Source organism: Ambystoma mexicanum, chromosome 3q, assembly GCF_040938575.1.
Source record: "Ambystoma mexicanum isolate Mex_15411 chromosome 3q, UKY_AmexF1_1, whole genome shotgun sequence".
NCBI classification, from domain to species: Eukaryota; Metazoa; Chordata; class Amphibia; order Caudata; family Ambystomatidae; genus Ambystoma; species Ambystoma mexicanum.
In genome coordinates, this window is record NC_090926.1 from 1097267821 (window position 1) to 1097294551 (window position 26731).

The 26731-nt window shown below is 42.7% G+C and overlaps 1 protein-coding gene across 1 annotated transcript in view; it reads left to right on the forward strand.

The window, feature by feature from the left end:
• The first annotated feature begins 2475 nt into the window (after nucleotides 1-2475).
• The window catches only part of LOC138447639 (ultra-long-chain fatty acid omega-hydroxylase-like), a 368008-nt gene continuing 343752 nt past the window's right edge, over nucleotides 2476-26731 (forward strand). The window contains exons 1-2 of the mRNA XM_069603846.1: nucleotides 2476-2567; nucleotides 24684-24906. Of these exons, the coding sequence (XP_069459947.1) occupies nucleotides 24685-24906 (222 nt within the window). The 5' untranslated portion in view covers nucleotides 2476-2567; nucleotide 24684. The remainder of the gene's footprint in view (nucleotides 2568-24683; nucleotides 24907-26731) is intronic.

A 26731-nucleotide genomic window follows, 5' to 3' on the forward strand; every position in this document is an offset into this window, starting at 1 on the left:
CAATGGGTCTCAACATCAGCCAGCTTCATTCTCACAATAGGGCCTTACATGGCATCTCAGTCCTGTCACTCTGGGGCTGAATTTCCACCCCACACCACACATGCACCTCCCCAACACACACCATAAACTCACCACACAGCCACATGCACACTGCCCCCCCACACACCAACACATGCTGCACAAGCATGCATGCACTCACTGCCCACTAACATGAACATTGCCCATACAACACATATTGTCCCACACACCGCTCTGCTCCACACACAACTCCAAACATGCTGACCACACACACTGCCTCCCGCATTACTCCACAACACCCATACCCTGCCCCATGAACACTACCCACATGCACACTGCACCCACATAAAGCCACACCCACATACACATCAGACACACACAAACGGTCCACCTGTATGTACATCCTCTCTCCTATCTTTACACACAGACACACATACACACCAAACACACACACCTTCACACACTTTCCACACAGGCTGCCGCCAAACAATCCCCATACACATCTACTCCCCGCACATACTACCCGTGCTCCCACACCCGTGCCCCCACACACACAGTCCCCAAACTGCCCCAATACACATTTATCACACACAGAATTCCCCTCACACACACACACAGATGCATTGCCCACAAACACTAACACTGTCCTCACACTCACACTGTATGAGCACATTGCCCCCAAAAACACATTAAACAGGCCCCCACACACACTAACCCATAAAGACTAACACTACCCCATACACACTGCCACATGCACATACACTGCCACCACAATTGCCTTCCCCTACACATACACTGCCCCTCACACATGAACACAAACACTGACCCGACACACACTATTCCCAAAGACACTCTTCCTTTGCACCCATTAACACCACACATTTTCCCATCACACTGCCCGTCCCCACACACGCACACACAGTCCCAATAAACTCTCCACCCAAACTCATTGCCCACACACATTAACAACCACACTACACCCACACACACTGTGCAATACACACTGCCCACTTACACATACAGCCTCCTTCACACACACCCACTGTCCCCTCACTCACAATCTGCTCACCTCCCTCCAACACTGCCCCGACGCACATACTGCAGCCTCCCACACACACATAAACACACTGCCTCAAACCAGGCATACTGTTTCTCCACAGACAAATCCCCCAAAAAAGATGCTACCCCCTGACACAGAAACACACACTGCCCCTACAGGCAGTGCCCACACATGTACTGCCCACACACACACATGCACATCCTCTACCCATACTATCCTCTCACACAGTCTCCCATACATACTGCCCCCACACAAACTGTCAACACACACACATTGGTTGCACACACACACACAGATCCCACACTCAATGGCCAAATATAGCGCACATGCACACACCCTCCAAGACACACTGCACAAACACACACACACACACACACACTAATCATAGACACATACACATACACATTTCCCCCTCACACACTGCACACACCAAAACAGTGGATGCCCACACACACAAACACACACAACCACACACACAACATGGGCATTTCAGGGAAATTCATGAAATTGTTTGTGTAGCTGGACATTTGAAGTCAATCCCTGGCAATTATGAGATATTTTCGACATATGTGTCCAATATCTGGGAAAAGGTGCAAGTAGCTGAGCATATGGTGGTAAACCCTGAAAAATCATTATGCAGTGCCTATACAAAAAGCCAAAACTATTGGCTTTGTCAGCGCTTGTTTTATCATTGAGCGTGCTTAACCTGAGCCTCACCTTGAACTTCATTGCCCCCCAAGCGTTCCCTTCCCTGCCCCCACCAAAGAGCTGAGAGCAGGGTAAATCTGTTTACCTATAAATCAACGATTTTAATGGTCTACTATCTCTGTCCAGCAAATGCACATTTAAAGTGACAGAGCCTTTACATTTCTGTCATGGTAGGCGCCACTACTAATGCATGTTTTTACAGCACTCGAGACAGCAGCCAAACAAGTAGGAGGCAAACAGAGAGCCAATCATGATCATCCTACCAGCAGGAATAAATACGATGTGTATGAAGAGGTGCTGTATAATGGATGCCTTAATTGCCAGTTAGTGGACAATGTAAGTGTCTAATCGGAAGTTATGCAATGAATTTATGTTTAAAGTTGTCAAATGGTCTCTCGCTCTTATATCGAGAAATCACAGCACGATGGGCAATCTGTCTGGTGTTGGTCCCTTCAGAACTCTCCAACTCACAGCTGGACCACTGGGCACTTCTTTTAGAGGCCAGTCTTCCTGCACTTGGGTAGTGCAAGACAATTCTGCAACAATGCTCGGAATTTCCTCTATCAAAAATAAAACACAAAAAAAGAACTACCTTCCAATTCATGCCGGAAAGCCTGTATCACTTTCCCCTAGAGATTATCTAAGACCAAGTAAACATATTTTCTAGAGATCTGGGCAGCACAAGTTCATTTTGGTCACGTGATGTGAACGCTGCCAGTCTAGAGAAGCGCGCGCTGCCTTGACAGAGCCAGACCCTGCGCGTGAAGGCTGCAGAGAGCAGGTAAGCGGGCACGACCATGAGGTATTTCGGGTTCTGGGTATCTGGCTGTTAGTGCATTCTGGGTGCCTCACAGAGCGCCGCCTGCGGTTGTTGTTGAAATTCGGTTTTTCAAACCAAGAGCCGAGTAAAACGAGCACATCTTGACTGAATTAGCGATTGTGAAGTGAGTCTAGCGGGGATGTTGGCGGACATTTGAAGTGCGTATTTCTCTCCACAGCCGGCCCTAATGTGCCAGAGAGCGAGTGGGTGGAGAGAATGAGACCGAAAGAGAAGGCGAGGGAAAGAATGCGACGACAGAGCAGAGAAATTAGGGCAAGAGGGAAGAAAATAAAGAAACCAGCGCATGGTTACGTATTTTAAGAATATTGACAAAGAGAATGAAGAAGTGGAATACCGATCTTGAGCTTGCAACGCATCGAGGAGGAGTAAAGAAATAGCTCCCAACTATTGTGGGGCCGGGTGGGTCACACATAACAACAACTAGACCCATGTGAGGCCAATTTTCTTTGGATTCTGGCACGTCTTGTCCGGCATTTGTAATGGAAAAAAGAAAAAAACTCAGCTGAAGAATGCAAAGAATAGCAAGCACTGACAAACACAACAGTTTAAGCTTTTGTGTGTGCCTGGGATAGGCACTTTACAAACACTGCACAATGTTGCAACCTGGCTATTGGTTGGAAACAGCTTGAAAATGTTGTGAGTACCTGGGTACATGATAGCATTGCCTGGTAAATTACCAATACCTACACACAAACCAAAACTGTTTGCTTTGCCAATGCATATTGTTAACAGGACCTCAGTGCAAGGAACAGATGTGAGGACACGCATACTATAAATTAATCAAGTGGCTGAGGGCATACTTAAGGCATTTTGTTTGCACCACAAGATCGGTGTCCCTACTCACATCCAATTTCTCACCTATCTGTACCTCAGTTCAAGAGTTTCAGCTTATAAGCACCAGCTAATAGCCTAATCTAAAAAGGGCACATGATGGGCAACGCCCGCCTAGCATAGGTCTAGTTGGTTTTAGTTTTTAATATTGGGAGCTAATGAAAGAGGCATATAGAGAAAATGAGAGACACTCGAGGAAGAATGAACATCTGTGAGAAGATTTGCAAGATGACTGTCGAGATGCCATGTTTACGGGCATAGGATTTCTTTATACAAACCATTGGGGCCAGGAGTTTGAGTACAGCTTGTTACACTGACGAGAACCAGGACTACATGCCTGCGACCTGCAGATCTCACACAGATTTCTGAAGCAGGTGCTTAACCTTCTGAGATATCTTACTGGCTGCGCTGCGATTGTGTGCAGTATGGTGGGTGCAGGCAAAGCCTGTTTTAAGGGAGAGATCAAGGGCCTGATTCACAGAACGTTTTCCTATGGGATTGTGCCATTATAAAATGCTTCCATGAATCAGGCCCCTAGTCGGTAGCAGGTGCTGCACTTGAAAGCATCAATAAGACTCAATATGAAGGTTGGAGAAGCCCAAGAGACAGCGCTGAAATAGTTAAGAGAATTACAGCAAACAAGAAGGAAAGGGTCAGAGGCAGAGAGAAAGTGGAAGGAAATCAGAATGTGGCAACGTGTGATGGTAAGAACTGTGAAGGTCGTTAGGAAATGTGCAGCAAAGAAGAACCGGACAGCACAAACAGCCAGTGCACCACCATCTGCTAAGCCTGTGCTGTCAGGATGTGGGAGTCCCACCAGCTTCCTTATTCAACTTCTGAAGAAAATTGTAGCCAGCTGCATTTCGAAAGAAAAGTTTTTAACCCGTAGTCAAGCACAGTAGCAGTGCAATTCGATTTCAAACAAGCCACAAGGCCTGTGAGCGCATTGTATTACTTTTCCTGTATGAGTTTGTATATGGAAGTTCAAGCAGTTTATTGGGTTGACTCCTAGTACAAATCAGATCTCGTCACCCTTCAACTCAAGTGCAGGGTGGCTTAGAGGAAATGGTTGGTATCTTGCACATCCTCTGACAAACTGGGCTGCTGCCTGCTCCAAAGACAATACCGTCTCTCAGTCCTCACTAAGACGAGAGCAGACATCCAAGCCCGCGTTTCTGTGGCATCTAACAACTTTGCCAAACTCTTTAAAATCAGCAAGGACCTGGCCAATCCTGCCGCAGTCTCTACCTCTCTTGTCAGACCCTCTGTTCAACCCTGGCTTCTCACTTCACCTCTAAAACCCAGCACATCCTGTCCACCCTCTCTGCGTCTCTCGTTTCTCCCTCGAGTCTCTCCTCTTCCTCTGGCCTAGCAGCGTCCAAACCCCCTCCCTTCTCTGCCTTCTCTCTCTTCTCCCCTGACGAGGTTTCTAGACAAGTCTGAACTATGAAAAACCTCATCAACTCAGGTTCTTCCTTGTTCTTCCAAAACCATCAAGGACAACATTGACACCCTCACTCCAGCCCTGGCTGACTTCTGCAACCACTCTTTCACCTCCGGAACCTTCCCCTCCCCCCTGAAGCACTCTAGTGCATCCTCTTCTCAAGAAACCCTCAGCCGACCCCTCCCTTCCGGCTAACTATCGCCGATCTCTATCACTCCTTTCCTAGGCAGACTCCTGGAAAAGCTGGCCATCTCCCAGCTTAATCTTCACACTGAATCTGTTGGTTGTCTCCTCGACCACCAGTCTGGCTTCAGGACAGCCAGAAGCATGGAAACTGCTCTCCTGAACACCCTTGAAGACCTGCTCTCTAACCTTGATTCTAATCTCCCCTCTGTCCTCATCCTACTTGATCTCTCTTCTGACACGGTCAACCATGCCATCCTGCCCAACCGTCTCCATGATAACCTGGGTATCACTGATCAGGCTCTGGCCTGGCTCACTTCTTTCCTCTCGGACCGACCCTCCCGGGTCCAACTTGGGTCCTTCCTCCCATCTACCTCTCTTTCCACCTGCGTTGTTTCCCAGGGTTCTAACATCTCTCCCTGGTTGTTCAACCAATACCTGGCACCTCTCGCCCACCGCATTGCTGCTCTCTGCCCCAACTTCCAGTGCTATGCAGATGACACATAGCTCGCTTTGAGGCTCCCCTCTGCCGCCTCCTCTCCTTCTCTCATCACGGATTGTCTGTCTGCAATCCAGGAGTGGTGCACCACCAATGATCTCTGTCTGAATGCCAGCAAGACAGAGATCCTCCTCATCGGAACACCTGCACCCCTCTTTCTCTCCACCCTCTGGCCGACCCCCCTTAGCCCTCCCCCTGCTACCACCTTTGACTCCTCACTCTCCTTCTCTCCTCATATTTCTAACTTCTCTAAGAAGTCAAACTACCAACTGCACCTCCTTAAAGGTATTCTTCCTTTCCTCTCCTTCCCCCAGAAGCTCAATGTCTCTTGAGCGCTGGTTCTCTCGAGGCTTGACTACTGTAACAGATTCTTTTTAAATCTGCCTGCCTCTACTCTCCGTCCTCTGCAACTCATCCAGAACAGGACTTCGAGACTTGTCCTTGGCCTCAAGCCCAGGGATCGTATCTCTCCAGCAATGAAATCTCTCCATTGGCTCCCAGTGGCTGCAAGGATCAAGTTTAAGACCCTTTGCATTGTCCAGCTTTCTCTTCTGAAGTAGCTTCCTATTCAAGCTCTTCGCTACTCCACCTCCAACTCCTTGAATGCCAGTCGCTTTTCCAAGCAACGATTCAAGGGCATATCTCTCACTTCAGCTAGTGCCTCCCTCTGGAACAGCCATCCTGCCTCTCTGAAACTTGAGCAGAACCATCTCTGGTTCTGGAAGCAGCTCAAGACTCTCCTCTTTGCTTCTGCCTTCTCTCTTCTGCTACCTTGCTGATCTCCTGTCTGATACTGCACTGCACTGGTTACCTGGTTACCCGGCTACCTTCTGAACCATGGGCCCAGGTCCGTGCCCTCCCAGTTGCACACCTGCACTGCCTCCTGGTGGAGTATCAGGCATGGGTATGACTGGGTGGGAGGCAGCGATGCATAGGTTAAGGCAGGTAGGTAAGCAGGCATGGGTTCGGTGGGTAGGAATACACACATCTGTTTGGATGGGAAGGCAGCCATTGGACAGGGATAGTAAGTAGGTGGGCATGGGTTAGAGTGGGTGGTTCAGAAGGTCGAGATGGGGCAAGGTGAATTGATGGGTAGGAAGTTGAATGGTGGGCATTTGGAAGGTTGGGTGGTGGCAGGCAGAGTGTGTGCGTGTGTGGGTAGACATGCACTGGGTAGGGTTGGTAGTTGGGCATTGTGACAATGTCGCTTGCCTAACTTTGGGCACTGTCAGAAGGGTGGGTGCTTGCAGTGAGGACAATGGGGACACCAAGACAACCCTTCTTGAGTTCCAACTTGAATGCAGGGGGCACACACAGTGAAAAGTCACAATTCATTAATCGAAGGTCTGTTAGAAAACCATTAGGAGAGTGAATGCAACCAACAGTCCAACCTAAATTCGGTAATGTTGAAATAGGTACATTTCCCATCAAGGGAAAGCATTTACAGATACAGGTGCAGACCTTTATTAGGGATCCCATCCATGGGAAGAAGGACCAGAGAAGCTCCTGGAGACAGGATCACCCATAGATTTAGAGAATGGGAGCAGTGGTCACCCCGAAGTGTGTAACATAATCCCTTCTACGAGGGTGGGAAGTCTGAGCTCTTTTGGTTGTTAATTATAAAAGAAGAATGCTGGTAATCTGCTAATCTTATCCCACTTTCATAATGCTCCATTCTAAAAAACATAATGCAAACATGCGCTTTGCTATGCCAGTGTACCAAGAATCCCAGCAGCAGCCCTTCTGTTGCCACAGGGCATGTTCAAAGGTCATATGTACATTCCTGAACACACCTGCTAGGAACACACTGTTCTAACATGCAGAGGCTTTTTAATAGACTGCAGCTTTGGTTGAAAATATAATAATTGTGTACCTCAGAAGCCTGGTGGCAGATTAATATCTAAATATCAGCCATGTCTGGTCAGGACATGGTGGATACTGAGATGATGCGTTTATACAGCCAAAAGCATTTGATGTCTTGTGATTGATGGACAATGTGCCTCATTACACGGTAGGAGGTAGTCATGGTGCTAATAGAGATGTTTTCATGTAGGCAGAGGAAGAGGGGTGTTAGAGTAGCCAAGAGGCAAGCTTGACCCCACAGAGGGTTTTGGCTATGATTCGGAAACCTCCTACTCCCTTCCTACTTCCTGTAGACAAGGCCCTCTCAGACCTCAATAGGCAAAGGGCAAATGTCATAAAAGCCAGGATTGAACCTAACAACAGATGTGCTGTAATCCAACGAGATGTAGCATTTTGTCTTTATAAGAAGGGGGCCCTTCCAGTAGGTGACTCATGTTTAGACACAGGACTCAGTGGAACCCAATTGGCCGTACAGTCTACTCCAATGTCCTTTGCCAGAGAGGTAACGACCATGAGATTGAAGGAAGTGGAAAGCTCTTCTGCTTAACCATACCAAGGTCCAATTAAGGATGTTCAGCTGGCTGGACAAGGCCTACTGAAACTGATACTTTGGTACGCAGGACCCTATTCACTGGAGATGACATAACTCCACAATTGCTCACTACAGACCTTCCTGGTTGGGAAAGGCAGACAAAAGCACTCATCTTGCCCATGAGGCCCTGGGATGGGCCTCCCAGCACACAAAGAACTGGGTAAGTGGTGCTCTGAAGCCCATGGGCTTTTAGCGCTTATTATGAATAATACATTAAAATAAGTTAGTGACCTGTGGGACTCTATGCATCTCTTGACACTGGTCTGGGTGCCTTAACAGCCATCCAGGTTGCTGCAAGGGAACTGCTGCAGTAATTTTCAACCTCAACATTCTCCTGCCTCTGCATCTCCTTGAAAGAGAAGTTTCCCTGACATTGCATCTAAGACCTGGTAAGTCTTTTAGCATCCACAACTTGACATTGCCTACCTGGATACCAGACTCTTTTGGACCTATGCAATCACTGCTGCAATACTCTGACACTGTGTGGAGCCTGCTGGGCCTGCTCACTGCGTAAGGACAGTCTCCGCTTTTCCGCACCCAAGGCATGGCGTCTTCCAGCAGCACAGACCCAACACCCACAGCACCTGCTATCATCATCCTCATCCCCCAAGCCATTGCCTTTGCAAAACAGCACCAAACTCTTGGACCAAGAGGTTTCTCCCTTTTTCAACCCCAGCAGTATGACGAAAGCTCCCAGACGCAGTTTGATGATGAAAATCCTAGATCGATGCTGTTGAGCCCTGAAAGTATTTACAGAACGTGATTTGCATGGGAGGAATACAAATTTAATTTTATTTGTATTTGATAAATAGTTCTAATGCTAAACACATGTTTCAAAATGCAGCATTGGGTTACCTATTCATATGACAAAAACCCTCCTGCACTACAACAATGAAAGCTCCTCAAAAGCTATAAACAGGAATTGCTACACAATAAGGAAAATCATAAAAAAATATAATTTACATCTCATTCATATACAAAAATATATCACTACAATTTCATACAAAACTCATGATTAATCAACTATTTATATATATATATATATATATATATATATATATATATATATATATATATATATATATATATATATATATATATATATTGTTAGTAAAGCAGATGATTAGCCAACATATTGCGCTCTGCCTCATTACTGAGCTGGTGCTACCGGGCTAGAGCAGGCTACACTCAATATATGTTAAACAGAAGGGTAAAGGTGCTGGGGAGGAGAAAGCTCTCCCACAAACACCTACCAAAAAATGCCCAAGCACACAAGACTTCAAATTGTGTTCAAAATTTCATTTTATTTATCCAAAAAGAGTGAACATAGTATAAAAAGCATACATAACAATACCTAAGCAGACCAGGTGTCATGCAGCACTCACCCACAGCGGGTGGAAAACGTCACGCGTTCCGCTCGACTCGCGAGCTTCCTCAGGCTAGTATGATTCCAAACGTTTGTTTCCTTGTGTTTTTATACCCTTGCACTGAAGGTGATTGGGTCTGCACAGCTGTGCAGCTTACATAACGTAAAAAAAGTTGACATTTACATAACATGAAAAAAAACCTTAACAGTTAATTGTTTAGAACTCTATGGTTCTGATTGCAAAAAAATCCGCCATTGTTCAGTGTGTAAATACATAGTTGCCCACATTTTGTGAGTTTCCTAATTCCCCATTACTATACTGGGTGTATGCCAGCTGACGATAAGCCATAACAGCCCTTCACCTTCACTTGCTTTACACTGTTAAAAAAAGTGACCACAAGTAAAAGCGCTAGTGCGCCTATTTAATTTGATGCTGCACCGTGATAGAAAAAATGTCTTCACGGTGCTGCTCTCTTACCGCTAGTGGCATAAAATGCCCTAAAATGAATGTGTGCTGCTACTGCCCTGAAACCACAGTGCCCGCTTCCGTATAGTAAAATAAGCCTTCAAGTGAAAGCCCCCTATATATGCACACTATAAATGCAACATGGCAATACCAGTGTATGGCCATATAAAAACAACAATGGTGTTCACTACACGGGGCGAGCATCTGTGGTATAGACAGTCTGATTCTCAATGACAAATTAAAACAATATCACGATTGGTGAAAAGTCACCATATCGAACAAAGTGACTAATACATTAAAATACAATATAAGACAAAAGCTGAAACCTGAGTTCCTATTCAGTGCAAAAGTATGGCTGTAAAACATCCAGATATCCATAAATTTAAATGAGTATCGAAGTGTGTTGATTCATATAATACACACAGCCAATAAGAGGGTCTACCTAGATCGGTATCATAACTATAGACAATAGTTTGTAAACTTGTCATAATCATATATGCAGAATGGATGGACATATCAAGGTGTGTTGGTTAATATAGATTAGCACCTGGATATCAATGTTTAATTCCTCATTCATATAGGAACACATACATCTCTGAGTCTATATTTAGACCATTGGGTTTCAGAGTATCATATTTGCATATGAGCTTGGCTTCTAGTTGACGTAACTTGAGTTCTCTATTGCCAAGTCTTTTATGTTGTGGTATATGGGCTAGTCCCTGGAAACTCATTTCTTTTACATTATTGCTGTTGTTCAGCAAAATGTGTTGCCAGTGGATAGGTTTGATCTCCATTTTTAATAGCCCTATAATGTTGCAAGATGCGCAGTTTGAGCGGGCCTATTTTGGATCCTATATAGTTCAGGCCACAACTACAGGTAATGGCATACACAACAAACTTCGTTTGACATGTTATTCTATGTTTGTGTTTCCATTGTTTGCCATCAACACCAATAAATGGTCTCTTAGATACAAAATTGCACATTTTACATTTACAACATTTTCTGAAACCCATTTTGTTCTCTCCTAAGAGCCAACTTGATGATTCATTCTTAGTCACTACCATACTTGGCGCCAAGATGTTTTTTAGTGTGGGGGCTCTGCGGAAAGTAACACTCGGTCTTATCTCTAAGACCCTACACAGATCTCTATCAGTGGTCAGAATGTTCCAATGTTTTTGCATTATGACTCTTATTTGTTGGGCTTGTTGGTTGAAGCCTGTTATGAACCTGATTTTCTCATCTTTAGGTTTAATTTTGGGTTTGAACAGAATACTTCTAGAAAGTTTGTCTGCTTTTTCAAAGCATTCTGTCACTGTATTTTTAGAGTATCCTCTGCTTACGAACCTTCTGCCGATATTTTTGGCTTCTTCCTGGAAATCTTTCTCCTGACTACAGATACGTTTGGCTCTCAAGAATTCTCCATATGGTATGGATTTTTTGAGTGATGTGGGATGATGACTGTTGGCATGGAGGGTAGAGTTGGAACTAGTTTCCTTTCTATAGAGTGTAGATTTTATCATGTTTTCTTCTATTTTAAACAACACATCTAAGAAGACCAATTCTTTTCTGCTGACAGTACTAGTCAATTCCAGATTATATGGGTTGCAATTCAAAATAGAGATGTATTTTTCTAATTCATTTTCAGTACCGTCCCATATTAGAAACAGATCATCAATGAAACAATACCACATCACTATGTGTTTGGTGAATTCTTCCATCTCCTCACTCCATGCCACTGTCGTTTCCCACCGTCCCATATATAGATTTGCATAGGTTGGTGCCATGCATGACCCCATGGCCGTGCCTTGTATTTGTCTGTAGATAGCATTATCATACAGGAAGTAATTGTGTTCCAAGCAGAATCTCAACATGTCTAATAGCATGAGATTGTGTTGGCGATAGCTCACAGATCTACTCGCTAAAAAGTGCTTACATGCATTTAACCCATACTGATGATGTATCGAAGTGTAAAGAGAGACTACATCTAGGGAAACCAAAGGAAAGTTAGATTCCCAATTAACATCATTAAGCTTTGTTAGCAAGTCAGAAGTGTCTCGAATATATGAGTTCAAACTCAATACAAAAGGTTGGAGAAAATGGTCTAAAAATCTCGAGGTGTTCTCCAAAAGGCTGCCTATCGAGGATACAATAGGACGTCCAGGGGGATCTATGAGACTCTTGTGAATTTTGGGATTAAAATAAATGAGAGGAGTAGTGGGATGGACGTTCTTCAAATAGAAATACTCATCCTCATTTATTAAATCCTGTTCTTTCCAAATATGTAACAGAGTGTGGAATTCTTGATTAGTGGTATTAAGGATAGATCTGTCAACTTTTTCATAGCATGATGTATTGCTCAGTTGTCTGATGGCTTCCTTGTTATAGTTAATACTGTCCATGATAACTATGCTACCCCCTTTATCCGATGGTCGAATAACAATATTATGGTCTTTACGCAGTGTTTCCAAGGCGCTGACTTGTGATGTTTTCAGATTCTTAAATTTCATAGCATCAGAATTGAGGGTTGACAATTCTTTCAAATCCTTAATTACCAGTTTTTCAAAGATATCAATTGGACTACATTCAATGTTCGGACAAAAGACCGATTTGGGTCTAAAATTGCTGAAGCAGCTCACATTAGCGTTGATTCCAAACTGTTCGGCCAATGTATCATTGTCTACAGTATCTGTATATCCAGTGCATATATCAGTATTCCCTTGTAGTTCATCTAAACATAGCAGGGTACCCAAATCTCTCTCTGACAAAATTGATGCAGTTTCTTTATCTTGATCCTTTTTATGTCTGGTATCCCCAACTTGTGTGGCATAAAATTTGGTCAATTTCAGTTTGAGTGTAAATCTGAAAAGATCTATCCTAGCAGATGTATAGTCATAAGCGTGGGTGGGGCTGTATGACAGACCTAGTAGCAGGACTGACTCTTCAATTTGAGTAAGGGTCCTTGTCGAAATGTTATAGATTTTCAACTGTTCATTTTCTTGCCCCTTGGTCTCCCCCGTGGTTTGGTCCCAGATCTTGTTGCCCTTCCAGTTGGATCGTCCCCATTTGGCACGACTACCTCGCCTGGTTGTACTTTTCCTGCTCTTCCTCTTCGTCCTCTTCCTCGACTGGCTTGTTGGCCCCATCCTCTTTTGTCCATTCTGCTGTCCATGTGAAGTAGTTTGAACTCATCTAAAAAATTCAATTTTTTTGAATATGCTCCTTCAGTGTCTGAAATACTACTCGGATCTTCCGCTTGCATTTCAGTTTGTGGTATGTTGGGAATTTTTTGCTCCAATCTTGCTTTGATAGGGCCAACAAACCTTCTCGCAAAGGTGTATATTCTTCCCTGCTCATAGTCCAACCTGTCTCTTTTGAATTTTAGCTGTTTCCTCAGCCGTAATTCTCCTTCAAATCTCTCAAGGTTCTCTTCAACTCTTATCATCCGTTTCTTACACTCATCCCCATCTTCTGAGGAGAATAAGGTTTCTTCCATGTTTTCTATCTCCTTGATCAATTTGAGCCTATCCAATTTGGCATATTTGATAAGGCTCTCCATCATTCGAGATGAACAGGTATTTGTGTGTGTAGTCCACTCTTCTATGAGCTGGGGGTCCATATCTTCAAATGTGGGTATTGTTAGTATTCTTAGTCCCCTTGGAATGCATTGTGCTTCCAAGTACATTTGTAGGGTCATGGCTTCCCACCACTTGGAAATCCCCTTTTTCTTTACTCTCTCCAACTTATCAAGTTTTTGCTGCACTGTAAGGCTTGCGGGTAGGCTACTATCACCAGTGAGGTCAGTAGCCGCTTTGTCTTGGTCAAAGAGAATCAGTGCCGCTGCCATTCGTTTTGCTTCCACCTGGTCTGCCATGTCTGAGGCAGCAAAAGGCTGTTTGCTGCCCCAGCTGTATGCTGAATGGATTCACTCAGAACACAATGATACCCTGAGAAGTAAGACAAATACTACTAGAGAAATGTGTATGTCTTATCACAGCTCAACCCACAATTTCAGTGGTGGCTATCTCAGGTAGTCTCCCCCTCCTAAATGTCAAAAAAGTTTTTTTATAATAAACTTACTCTTTTAATGACATAAGGGGCGCTCAACCGTGATTATAATTGAAACAAAAAATGTTAAAATATAGAACATAATAATATGTCACGGGAGGCGGCTGCAATTTATAGAAAGTTAGTAAAGCAGATGATTAGCCAACAAATTGCGCTCTGCCTCATTACTGAGCTGGTGCTACCGGGCTAGAGCAGGCTACACTCAATATATGTTAAACAGAAGGGTAAAGGTGCTGGGGAGGAGAAAGCTCTCCCACAAACACCTACCAAAAAATGCCCAAGCACACAAGACTTCAAATTGTGTTCAAAATTTCACTTTATTTATCCAAAAAGAGTGAACATAGTATAAAAAGCATACATAACAATACCTAAGCAGACCAGGTGTCATGCAGCACTCACCCACAGTGGGTGGAAAACGCCACGCGTTCCGCTCGACTCGCGAGCTTCCTCAGGCTAGTATGATCCCAAACGTTTGTTTCCTTGTGTTTTTATACCCTTGCACTGAAGGTGATTGGGTCTGCACAGCTGTGCAGCTTACATAACGTAAAAAAAGTTGACATTTACATAACATGAAAAACAACATTAACAGTTAATTGTTTAGAACTCTATGGTTCTGATTGCAAAAAATCCGCCATTGTTCAGTGTGTAAATACATAGTTGCCCACATTTATGAATTGCCTAATTCCCCATTACTATACTGGGTGTATGCCAGCTGACGATAAGCCATAACAGCCCTTCACCTTCACTTGCTTTACACTGTTAAAAAAAGTGACCACAAGTAAAAGCGCTAGTGCGCCTATTTAATTTGATGCTGCACCGTGATAGAAAAAATGTCTTCACGGTGCTGCTCTCTTCCCGCTAGTGGCATAAAATGCCCTGAAACGAATGTGTGCTGCTACTGCCCTGAAACCACAGTGCCTGCTTCCGTATAGTAAAATAAGCTTTCAAGTGAAAGCCCCCTATATATGCACACTGTAAATGCAACATGGCAATACCAACAATGGTGTTCACTACACGGGGCGAGCATCTGTGGTATAGACAGTCTGATTCTCAATGACAAATTAAAACAATATCACGATTGGTGAAAAGTGAAATATATATATATATATATTCATTGAAAGTGATCATAATTAATGCAACAAACCCTTGAAGTTCAACAGATGTGGGACGTGATGATCATCTTAACTCAGCGCCCCTCCCCCCGTTGATGACCCCTAGGATCTAATGAGGTGTTATTTATATAGTACTTACGCCTAAGCGCTTTGCATAGAACACACATACATACAATATCACCCAAAGGGAGCTGGTACTCATTTATCAACCTTGGAAGGATGAAAGGCTGAGTTGGCCTTGCCAGGATTCAAACCCACGACCTGTAGATTGCGCTCAACCCACTTATCTACCTATATCTATCTTATCTATCTTGTTTGTCATTGTGAATCCCATCTGTTATGTGTGTGCTCATGGGCATGGAACAGGGGTGACGCTGAGTTAAGATGATCATCACTTCCCACCACCCCTGTATTTTTTAAGAGTTTTGTTGCGTTAAATCTGATCACCTTAACTATCCCTTAACTAATGTTTTTCAATGAATTTCAAGGGTTTTCTCAGACCATAGTTTATTCAAGGGCCATTAGCCATTGCCTGTGGCCTCGGCCAGTGGCGATGGCATTGTACGTGTTGCACCAATAGTTTTTTTTATGGCCTCTAGTCAAGGCTCTGTACACTGTACAAGTCCCACCTATAGGTTTCCTTGGGGCCCATTAGCCATGGTCTTCAGCCCTGGCTTGTGAGCACGTGCTACGGCTGTGCCCACTGTATATTTTAAAGTCCTCACAGGTGCTATCAATTTGCCTCCTTCCTTTTCCCTAAGTACCCCATCCACCTCAGTTAATTTTTACCTCCCTGACCCCCCTCTCCCATTACTCCATTTCTCACTTAGCTTTGTGTGACACTTTTTCATTTCCGAGCTCGTCTTGTGTTATTAAAGCAGTAATCTTGCGAGATTCCCCCGGTATTCTCCTGATAATTTGAACAATTGTAACTGGCACCCCAGACCAACCCAACTCTCCAACTTCAAATGATGTCCTCTTTCCAACTCCCCACCTCTACCCTGATGCCATTTCTACCTTTTCCTTTCTCCAAATAGCTTTTTCTGCACTTATCGTTTTTGCATTTCAACAATATTGCCAGGATAGTCACTTGCATTGAGCAAAAAAATAAACCCCCTCTGCTGCTAAACCCCAAGGGAGAGATAGCTATATTTTTGGGAGAAGAGGGCACCCCCTGTCTCGATCAAATATTTTAAAAACTCTTGAACGGAATAATCCAAAACCTGTCCGGAAAATGAAGCCAACACTTTGTGCACAAGTTGTTTCTTAATTGGTCCAATTCCATCCAGCGGTTTTTGTGTTTCTGTTTGATTAAATTCTGACTTTTTCTCCATGGGAAAATGAAAGGGAGAAGGCCCAACAAAGCATTTCTTGCTTTATTAATAACATATCTTTCCCATAATTTCCAGTCTAGGGGAACCCGTGACAAACCTTTTGTTTGGAAAATAGCGAATCCATCCTGCAATTCAAAAGTTATTAGCAATAGAACTTTGGGATTTCCTATGGCTCATTTAACTATAGTGCTGCAACTGCCGCACTACAATATACATATACGTAGGAAAATCCATTTGAGCCAAGTCACACACTCCACAGCGCCACAAGTAGCCATCGCTGGTAGTTCACCTCCAGTTCTGAGCCACAACAGCAAGGCATTATGAGTATGCAAATTAGCCCAACTGCAAACCTTTTCTTCAGGAAATTGTATTTGTCTAAGAGGGCAGTGGCATTTTATACATAGCTTAATCAACCCAAGACAGGCATTTTGCAAGGCTGTCAGGACAAGTACATACCTGGTTTCACCCTTTTTAGGGCTCCTCGGTGCAGTATAGTCCCGACAGCCTTGTGGCTGGATCATTTGGCCATGTTTTCACTGTGGAGTGTGTGACTTGGCTCATATGGATTTTCCTACTTTTTCAAATTTCAGATGAAACTTATTTTTCAAGCCTTTTTAAACCCACCATAATTTTCTTGGACATCAAAGATGCACATTGATTGGATGTTAAAAAATGTGAGGAGCACCATCATTTTTTCAACTGTCCCCATATTAGATCTGTGTAACAATGCCATTGTCCACGGACATTGCAGCGAGCAAAAATTCTGGACATTACATTTGGGATTATTTTATGGCCGAAAGAAGGCCTGGATAGGGTGGGGAGTGGAAAAACGTTGATTGGGAGCTATTTTCGTTGGAGACAAAAAGCTGTGCAGGTGCAGCTGAGTCTGCGGTCAACTTTACTGTCCGCGGACTTCATTGGGAGTGGGGGGGGTTCTGGGCCAGTCTTGTTATTTTAAGGTGCATTGTACCTACTTGTTATATGCTTTAATTCTATTGTGGTGGTTGTGGCCAGTGGCAGATTCTTCGGGGCACTGCCTACAGCCACACAGATTACAGTTATATGAGCATAGTAATTATAGGTATTGTAGGGGGAGTATACAATATTCGTAATATGGGGGAATTATATAATTGAAGTCTATACAGTATTTATACAGTATTTATGATTGTCGTACATTGATCGTAGTACAATTGAGGATAGTGCTCCTGGAATCTGTAGTGGTTTCTTTTTTGACCTTCATAAATAGCTGATGTATAATGTTTGGTAGTGTGTGGTACACTGTTGTTGTATTGATATGAAATAATGATTGGGAAAACATCCACAGTGGATAAAAAATCCTACTGTATTTACATACAGTTTATGCCATTTACATAGTTTTAAAGAATATATATGCTGCAGAATATATGTGTTGGTAGCATGTATATATTATGTGAGTGTAAGTGTGATAGGACGTTTGTTTGAAGTGTTTTGTAATTAAGGAAATGCTTTAAAGTAGTTAGATAACCGTTGGCGTATTCTAACTATATTGGATTTTACAAAAAGTATTGCAGTAACAATAAATTTGATGTATAAAATAAACATATTTATGTGATGGGGAAAGGGTAATAAAGGGAATTGATAGTATAATTTGTTGAGCACCACTGGTGGTAGCGTGATGGAATAAGTAGGAACATTATGATGTTTTGAGGAAAACATGGTTTTTGTTGTTTGTTTGTTTATTTGTTGTGCCCGCCGGACCCAGAGGTACCAGGGTGCAGGTAAAAAGAGAACCTACAGTTTAGTTACAGAAGTTAGGCGCAAAGGTAAAGACAGGTTACCTCAGCATTACAGGATGAAGGTAAGCAGCATAGAACAAGTATAGCTGCATATAAATGTAGACAACATGTCGTAATTTACAGATATTTACATATTTAACAAAACTATATCAAAAATACATTGCATGCAGGCAGGGCTAAGTTAGTGCGGTAGGGGAGTGTGGGTTACATATCTTTCTCTATGAGCCATTTAATTGTACTCTTTCTGAATTTGATAAACTTTTGGTCAGATCTGAGTGTGTGTGGCAGGGAGTTCCACAATGTGCTGCCCTAACTGGGAAACCGGACCCTCCAATCGTGGACAGTTTGAATCTGGGCAATTGAAGACAGTTGGTGATGGCTATGCTTGGTGGTCTGATAGAGTTTTTTCTGATAAATCGATCTGTTAGGTAGCAAGGGGCTTTGTTATTTAAGCATTTGTGGATGAGGGAAGCCGATTTGAGATTGATTTTTTCTTGGGTGGAGAGCCATTTATGTTTCCTTCTTATTTCGGAGATGTGTACTCTTCTAGGGATGCTTAGGGCAGCCCTGAGAGCATTATTTTGTAGCACTTGTATTCTGTTAATGGTTTGTTTGTTTGCCCCATATGTAGAGAGCATTACAATAATCAAGTATTGATAGGAGGAGGGCTCTAGAAAGGATTAAGCAACTGTCAACTGACATGAATTGTTTTCCTTATTAGTTTACATGTGTAGGCCGTAGATGAAGCCAATGAATTTACCTGTTTGGTGAGGGAAAGGGTTGAGTCGAGGTTAAAGCCTAGGGTTTTTGCTTCTCTGGCGACCTTGTTATAATGGTGTGATTTAGTGCTTAGGTATGAGGATTGTGGGGTGTTTGTGTGCTAATGTGTGTTTGTGATAGGCGTATAGAAGAGTAAAGAAATGAAATTGTAGAAAGAGTGTGAATGCTGTATTTGTAATATGTTGCAGTCTTTTTAAAGAATATGGAAACTGTGGCCTTGTGGTAATGGAATGGTAGTTTGTAGTTGGAGATGTGTATGGCGTGTTATAGTAGTGCTTGGAAAAGAACAGTACTTTATATGTGAGGAGAAGTGTTGTATATAGATACATTGTCAGTATACACATATGTGTCAGCAGGTGGACAATGGTGGCACTGCAACAGATGTAATGAGAAAGGTTGGAAAGTATGACATGTATGTGGAAGGAAAAATTGAAAATGCTGTGTGTTTAAAAATGTTTTTTTTAAGCCTTTTGTTGAAAGTTAAAAAATGCATAAGTTTTGTGATTGGTGTGATTGGTGTGACTGTTTGAAAGTAGGTAATGAGGGAGTGTTACAAAAATAAAAGTAAAAAGGGTAGAAGTGCTGTCTTGTGCGCGATGGTGAGCATGTGCCTTCAGTGTCTTTTAAAGGGGTCTGCAGAGACGGTGGATAGTCCTGAACATCCATGGATTATGGTCCTTATTGTATGCTAGAGAAAGGTTTTTGTGACAGAAAATCGCTTCTGTCCTTTTTTCTTTTTCAATCATATACAATTGTTTATTACTTCCATTAGCATAGTACACAATGTTAATGGAAATGTTGGAGAATTGTATTGAGTCTAACTACTTTAGTGAAAAATGTAAAGCAGATGGTTCTATGTGAAAAGACCTCTTTATTAAGGTCTCACGAGTAAAAAACTGATTTATATTGGCTGTTTTTCTTTAGGTCATACATCATGAAACCTTAACATTGAGGTCTTTCCACATAGACCTTGTCATATTTTATGTCCTGGGTGTTAGTCTTAGCAGTGCACAGTGGTGGCGTGAGTTATGGTTATGTCTGCTTAGCTTAACATAACTGGTGAATTTCTGAGGTTTTTTCAGTTTTACTTATAACCATAATGTCCTTTTAACAAAGCTTTTTCACTGAAAATATATATATTTATATATTTATTGAAAAAACTTTGTTAAATGGATAGAGATGCACAGAGGGGAACCTGGGGAGTACATCTATGCAGATCAAATGAAGACGTGGCTTCCGGACATGTTTCCTGGCAACAAGGACAACTCCTGGTACCACATATGCACCGGCAGGAGACAGAGCCCCTTTGTGCATGTCCAACATGGCAGAACCCATGGGTAACGAGGACACCACCAAACAGGAATGGTGAAGCATCGTGGGTCCTCTACGGTAGACCAGAGTTCTCTGCATGCCAGGACCGGACCAGCGTCAAAGATGGAAGAGGCTCCATACGCCAGGTAACGACTGGTGGTTCCACCATGGGTTCAGTCGGTGGGCAAAGGCACGGGGCATGACACACCTCCCTGAGCTCTGTACTCTGATGCTTCTTCAAGTCTGCACTACAGCCTGTATTTGATGCCTCAGATTGCATATTATTTTGCTTTTTAGCAATAGAGATCATGCACAGTGGAGAACGAAGTGGGCACTGTGCATTAATTTGCTGTACCGGGCCATGGGTTGGGGGATAAATGCTGGAGCTGCTGTACATTAGTGGGACATGTTACTGCTACCACCTCTCTGGTGGGTGGGTAGCCATCAAGATACATGTGGGATGCCTCCACAGGATTAAGCAGCAAGACTGCTAGAGCGACAAAATCTGATCGATGTTCAAGCCATACATGAAGACTTGGACACCAACATCAGATCTGATTAACCCACTTTTTTTAAAACAATGATGTATGTGGTGGGGAACACAGAATATAACAATCTTTACTTCGACTGATATATACCACGTGTTGACAGTTGCCATACCAACCAGATATTCTGCTTCACAACATCCATCTCTTCTCGCTCTTATAAGTAGCGTTGCTGTAGCCCACTTGGCACAAGTGGCACCATATGCACCAAAACAAATAGGTACCTAACTACCAATTGCCTTTCATGTGCAGGGCAAAGCATCTGCTCTCACAAATTGAAAATGGCATAAAAGTATTCGATTATATATTTATGAACAAACTATGTAAAAGGAATTTTAAAAACCTAGACGTAAAGGGCCTGATTCTCAAAGTATTTTTGGCTTAATTTTTGGCATTTGCTAACATAGCTCCTTCACTTGGCTTGTGCCAAGAAAATGCGTACAGAATTCATAAAGGGCATCTCATGCACAATAAGATTTAATTTTACAACACTTTAAAAACTTGGCAAATCAGGAGACATTTCTGTGGATTTTAACATGCATCCAAACTTCGGAAACGGGATGTGCTTTAAAATGTGCAGAAAACAAATCTATTTTCTGTGCCTTTTTGCAACAGATGTCGGGGATAGGGTGATGCATGACAAAAACAAATGCATGACAGAGATTTCCTTATTTGCTCCAGCTGTGGTTTCGATTGATCTAACAGGGATAGAAATGCTTTCTTTGTTTTGTAACAGATCGCAATGATGGGTCTGTCACTGTGAAAGGCTCTTATCCGGGAGCCGTCCAGCACATCTATTGGACTTGCACAGCTCAGGTTTGTGGATAAGAGGACCTGTGCATTTCCAAAAAATAGGCATCCGAGCAAAGCGATCACGTGTGCTTTTTTAGGTGCCTCATCATTTGAGGATCTGGCACCTAGTGTCAAAAAGCCCTGTCACATTACCTTTATCATGCCTACATGTCAGCGTCAAGTAATTGCAACACACCTATTTTGTAGGACATACGCAAGACAACGTTGGCATGAGTCATCTGATTAGGTGTTTAATTCCAACATTTTCCTCGATGTCCACTTCTCAAGTTACACAATGTCCTGGGAATATTTACTTCCCCAAGTACAGCATCCATTAGGCAGAATGGACACCAATGTAGCCCCATAGACTCCGCCAATGCGTTTCACTGTGATAAAGGCACACACTACTGTATGATGGCTCAATCGGGTGACATCTAATTCAGGGACATTTTCCAACTACCTCAAATCAGGCATGCACACGTTTCCTTTATTAAATGAAGTTCTTGTTATGTATCTGGGACTCCCAATTTGTTTCCTTACTGCTACGATCCCCTTTCGGGACCAGAAAGACAAAGCGTTGCATGGAAGGTATATTTATTAACCAAATAGAAATAATTGAATCAGTGTAAAGATAAACAAGACATACATCCATTAATGCTAATGCAATGATGAAAAATAATCAACACACTTGTCACTTCAGTTTTCAATGCTAGAGTTAGAGGAATAGCGACTCTTGTAGCACGCATACACATCACTATAGGTATCTATCTATACATGTAATTCACCCTGAGTGAGCATGCACCATGGACAGAATACACCCAAGTTCAAGATGCATCTTTCAGTTATTAAAAAGAAAATTAACTCAAAGCATCCCTACCTATCCAGTTCTCTCTATTTCCCCTCTATTCCAAATACCACCTCTTTACTCAATAGACATGTCAAAATTTCAATATCATTTTATAAACTCAATTGCAGCGTACTACTGGACCTTCAGGTATGTAAAGGACTGCTATGTAGGTAGATTCCCTTCAGTGATGTTTATTTTTAATTACCATGCATAAATGTACCGCGCTCATGTTCAATGGACACCTTACACAGCAAAGTTGGGTAGCGAGGAAAAACCCTTTCCTTTTATCTGGAACAACTTTGCATTAACAACACTACTCTGCTTGATGGTATACCCAGGAATTACTTCAATTAAATTATTTTTCTAAGTATGCACACAGTGAGTTGTCCATTTAACTCACTCCTCTATAAATATTCAAATTATTTTCCCATCCCTGTGGATGCTATGATATATAATTCACTGGCACGCACCACGTCTGCACCTCAAAATAAAAATTCGGCTAATTTGCATAATTAAAAGCCACATTAGAAAAAAATGTTTACATCACCAAATAGAGCATCTCATGCGGAATGCTTTCCAAAAAGAATGATTTTGCTGCATCAATCCATCTGGGAGATTTCACCAGAAATATGAATCCAATGCAGCAATTTTATTTGCACAAAGATTACCTAGTATCTTTGTTTTTTGTCTGCCTTGTAACTTGTGTCCCTATTATTAATTATGAGCAGCAAAGTATTTATGACAGGGGTTCTGGATTTAATAATGTCTTTGAATTTTGAAGTACTCAGGGTTTATGACTTTTGTTCCTGACCCCTCCCGCCCTGCCCTCTTTGGACCAGTTCCCGGTTCTGGTAGATTTTCAGACAACACTTTGTTTTTCTAGGTATCAAGTACCCTTTCCTCAGGAGAGGCCTGCAGGATGGAAATTTCAGATCAGGCAACACTGCTCCACTAGTGAAGATGAACTCTGGTCAGTTGATAATTATCTTCAGCCCACCATACACAAATGCAGTCCATAACAACGATGCCATAGGATGACTTGCAATTTCGGACTCTTAGTGACCTAGTTGCAGACTATGATATGATATTATATTTTATTTGTATTGCGCTCGTACACAAGTATTTCGTACACTAGTCATTATTCCCATTGCTGACCTTCACATGAATTCCATGATATTGTAAGGCCAATCAGTTCTGTTATTGATTTACTGGGGTGGTGAATTGAACAGAATGACAGATGTCAGAGTTCAAACCTATAGCTGTTGCTTGATTCAGGTTGGCTTCTCCTAAATGCCACTTTTAAAATGACATTTTTCTGTGCCCCTAAATTTTACATTTTCATCAAAACACAGTAGTTTATCCATTGCACTGGCCTATCAAAACTGCCATCAAAGGTCCACATTTTCAACTTCTGTAGGTTTCATAACCATGACCCCTGATTTCTGGAACTTGAAATTGCCGTTCCTTTTCTCCTAATATTAAGCAGTTCCCCATTTTAACAAATGTTGCAGGATTCTTTCTGGTACTTGAAATGTTCATCTCCGGCCTCGTCAGTTATGTTTGGGTGTGAGGGGACTTGAAAATATTGCTTATGTGTTTTTCAAAAGCTGTGCACAGACTGCAGCTTTCATGTTTTTTTTTAAAATAGCACATTGCTCTGCATCTTGTGTTTGAATAATAATTCCCTACACCACAGATCCTATCTCTCAACCAAACCACTAAATAGTCTGTAACCACTTCAATCATGGTGATATTCCATCTCCAGGTAAACTGTTCCTAGGTTTATTCCAGAAGACTAATATTTTGATTTTGCCATTATTCTACAAGTCCGTATTTAGCACTTATTATAATATCATTGGAATGAAGTAATGGTGAGTTTACATAATAATGGTGCCAAAAAGCACACCGTGATGTAACCACTTTTTTCGTGGTTTTGTTCAATAATGTGCCATATTGAGCCATACTCAAGTGAGAATTTTGTCATGCATGGATGTTAACATTGCCTGGGCCTGAATTATGATGTACATATGTTACTAGTGTGGGTGGACCTGCAGTCTTGAGGCCTCTACCGATATTCCATTCAATTTACATGATAAGGGGCACATCTCACTATTCCTTTCTTTAATGAATGAGCCAATATGTGGGGAGTGATCATGATAAAAGGCTGAACATGAGGTCAAGATTTCAGGGGTGTTAGGGTGCTCTATCTGGTCTTGCCCTTAACAACCTGTTATCTGATTTTCCTTGTAGGATGCTGCCACTCGTGGATTGGCTTCTGGGCACATTGGTGCAGGGCAGACCCTCCATCCGGGTTTACCTGGTCTCAGCCTTCTTCCTTCTCCTTCTGCTCTTGTTCTTCCGAGCACTTGTGAAGGTGTTTGACTTTATCCAGTGGCACAAAGACTGTGTCAAACGCCTACAGTGCTTCCCAGAGCCTCCACGCCGGAACTGGCTGATGGGCCACCTGGGCATGGTATGTATCCCACATGAAAGTCCTTTCAGTCTATTATTGTGTGTATTTTCTATTGGATGTAAGAAGCCTAGGTAAGCTGTTGTCAGTCTAGAAATCTAATTTGAGACCGCAAACGCATTTTGGTGGCCGTGGGCCAACCGTCTCATGCACAAATCGACAGAATATAGGTTTTCGAGTTTTCCAATGAACAGCCTTTTTGATGTAACAAGAATAGCCATTTTGTTTTCTAACCATTGCTCGTTGCTTTCTGTTCCTATTGCTTCGCATTTCCGCTTACACTGCTCGACTGTGAAACATTGTTGTCTGTATATGAAAAGGAGAAGGCCACAGGGCCGAGAGGATAACAAGAGTTTCGCTGAAACACAAACGTAGGCAGAGCCAGGAAGAATGCCCGGCTCCCTCCCCAATGTAGCCTTGAAGGAGAGCCGCAGGGCATTTAATAATTTCACTGCTGCCAGCCAGTCTCGTTACATGGTAGAATATGTTAGAATAATACCGCTAAAGGCTTGAATTATGCTTTTCTAACGGCCCCCTTTTGCTGAGCCCGCTAGAGCATGTCAGCTCCCAGGACACGAATAGCACCTGATAGATAGCAAGGTCTGGAATGCAACTCCCTCTGTATGTAGTTCACTTCCCAGAACAGAAGCGCCATGTTCTACCGAAAGATGCCTATGCACTCACAAATTGCAAATTTTTACTAGAATAGATGTTTGAAGGTGTCATAGTGGTCGGAGATGTCCATCATCACACCAAGTTCAAAGAAACCCAATGAAGAGGGGTGTTATACATGTCATAGCTGATTTTTTTATATGCATTTTGTATATATGTAACTGATGTACGTAATTCACTCTCTTGCGTCCCTCGAGGTCTAGAGATACACGTCGCGGGGCATTGAGACCGAGTTGGCCAACTGAGACTTTTGCTTTGCAATAAAACCCTAGCTTTGGGAATACAACCTTGTGTCTGGTGTCTCTATCGTGTGTGGTGACCCGCCTTGTTTCCATAGACGTCAGGGTCCCCTAGGGGCCCCTTTCACTGTGAGGTCCCCAGAAGACAGAAAGGCTTAGTTATCGAGCAGTTCAAAAGTTGCAGTTCAGCAAAGATTACATTGGTTCTCATCTGGTCACTGCTCAGTTATAGTCACAGTGCATCTGTTAGTGGTATTTTTCACCTCTCTATGGTTCAAAACCCATAAGCCAATAAAATATATTTGCATTCTTACAGTGATCCCAGGCTCTGACTACAATTATAGTTGGAATTACTGTCCCCCAGTGACGGGAAGCCCTGCTGGTCAAGCGAGCACAGAAAATGCCAAGAGCTGATACCCTGATCTGGAAACTGAGGGAATTCAGCTCCAGTGATTTGAATCCACAATCTCCATCCAAAGATCTATATGTATTCTTCCCATACCTATTATCAAATAATGTTGTCCTGTTTTATTTTTGTTTTTTGTTCGAATTACCCCCCAATGTACATCCTATTTGTGAATTTGGGATGTGCTCTAAAATGCACAGAAACACCTGCTTATGTTTTGCAAATGCACAAATGGTGTGAAAGACGTATATGAATGTTCTCCTCATCACTGGCACCAAAACAAGTAATTCAAATCTGGCCCATTACCCGTGTAGAAGAGCCAATCCCCACTTACTACACAGCTTCCAAGAAGGGCAGTAGGGTGGCCCTAACTGCTGCCGCCCTAAGCTGCTACTTAGTCTTAACATGTAAAAACCATGCCACAAGAAGAATTGATTAAAACCCCTGATTTTATTCTTGCTTTCAGGGATAGGGCCAAACAAAATGGTATGATCCTGTGTGGATGAATGTG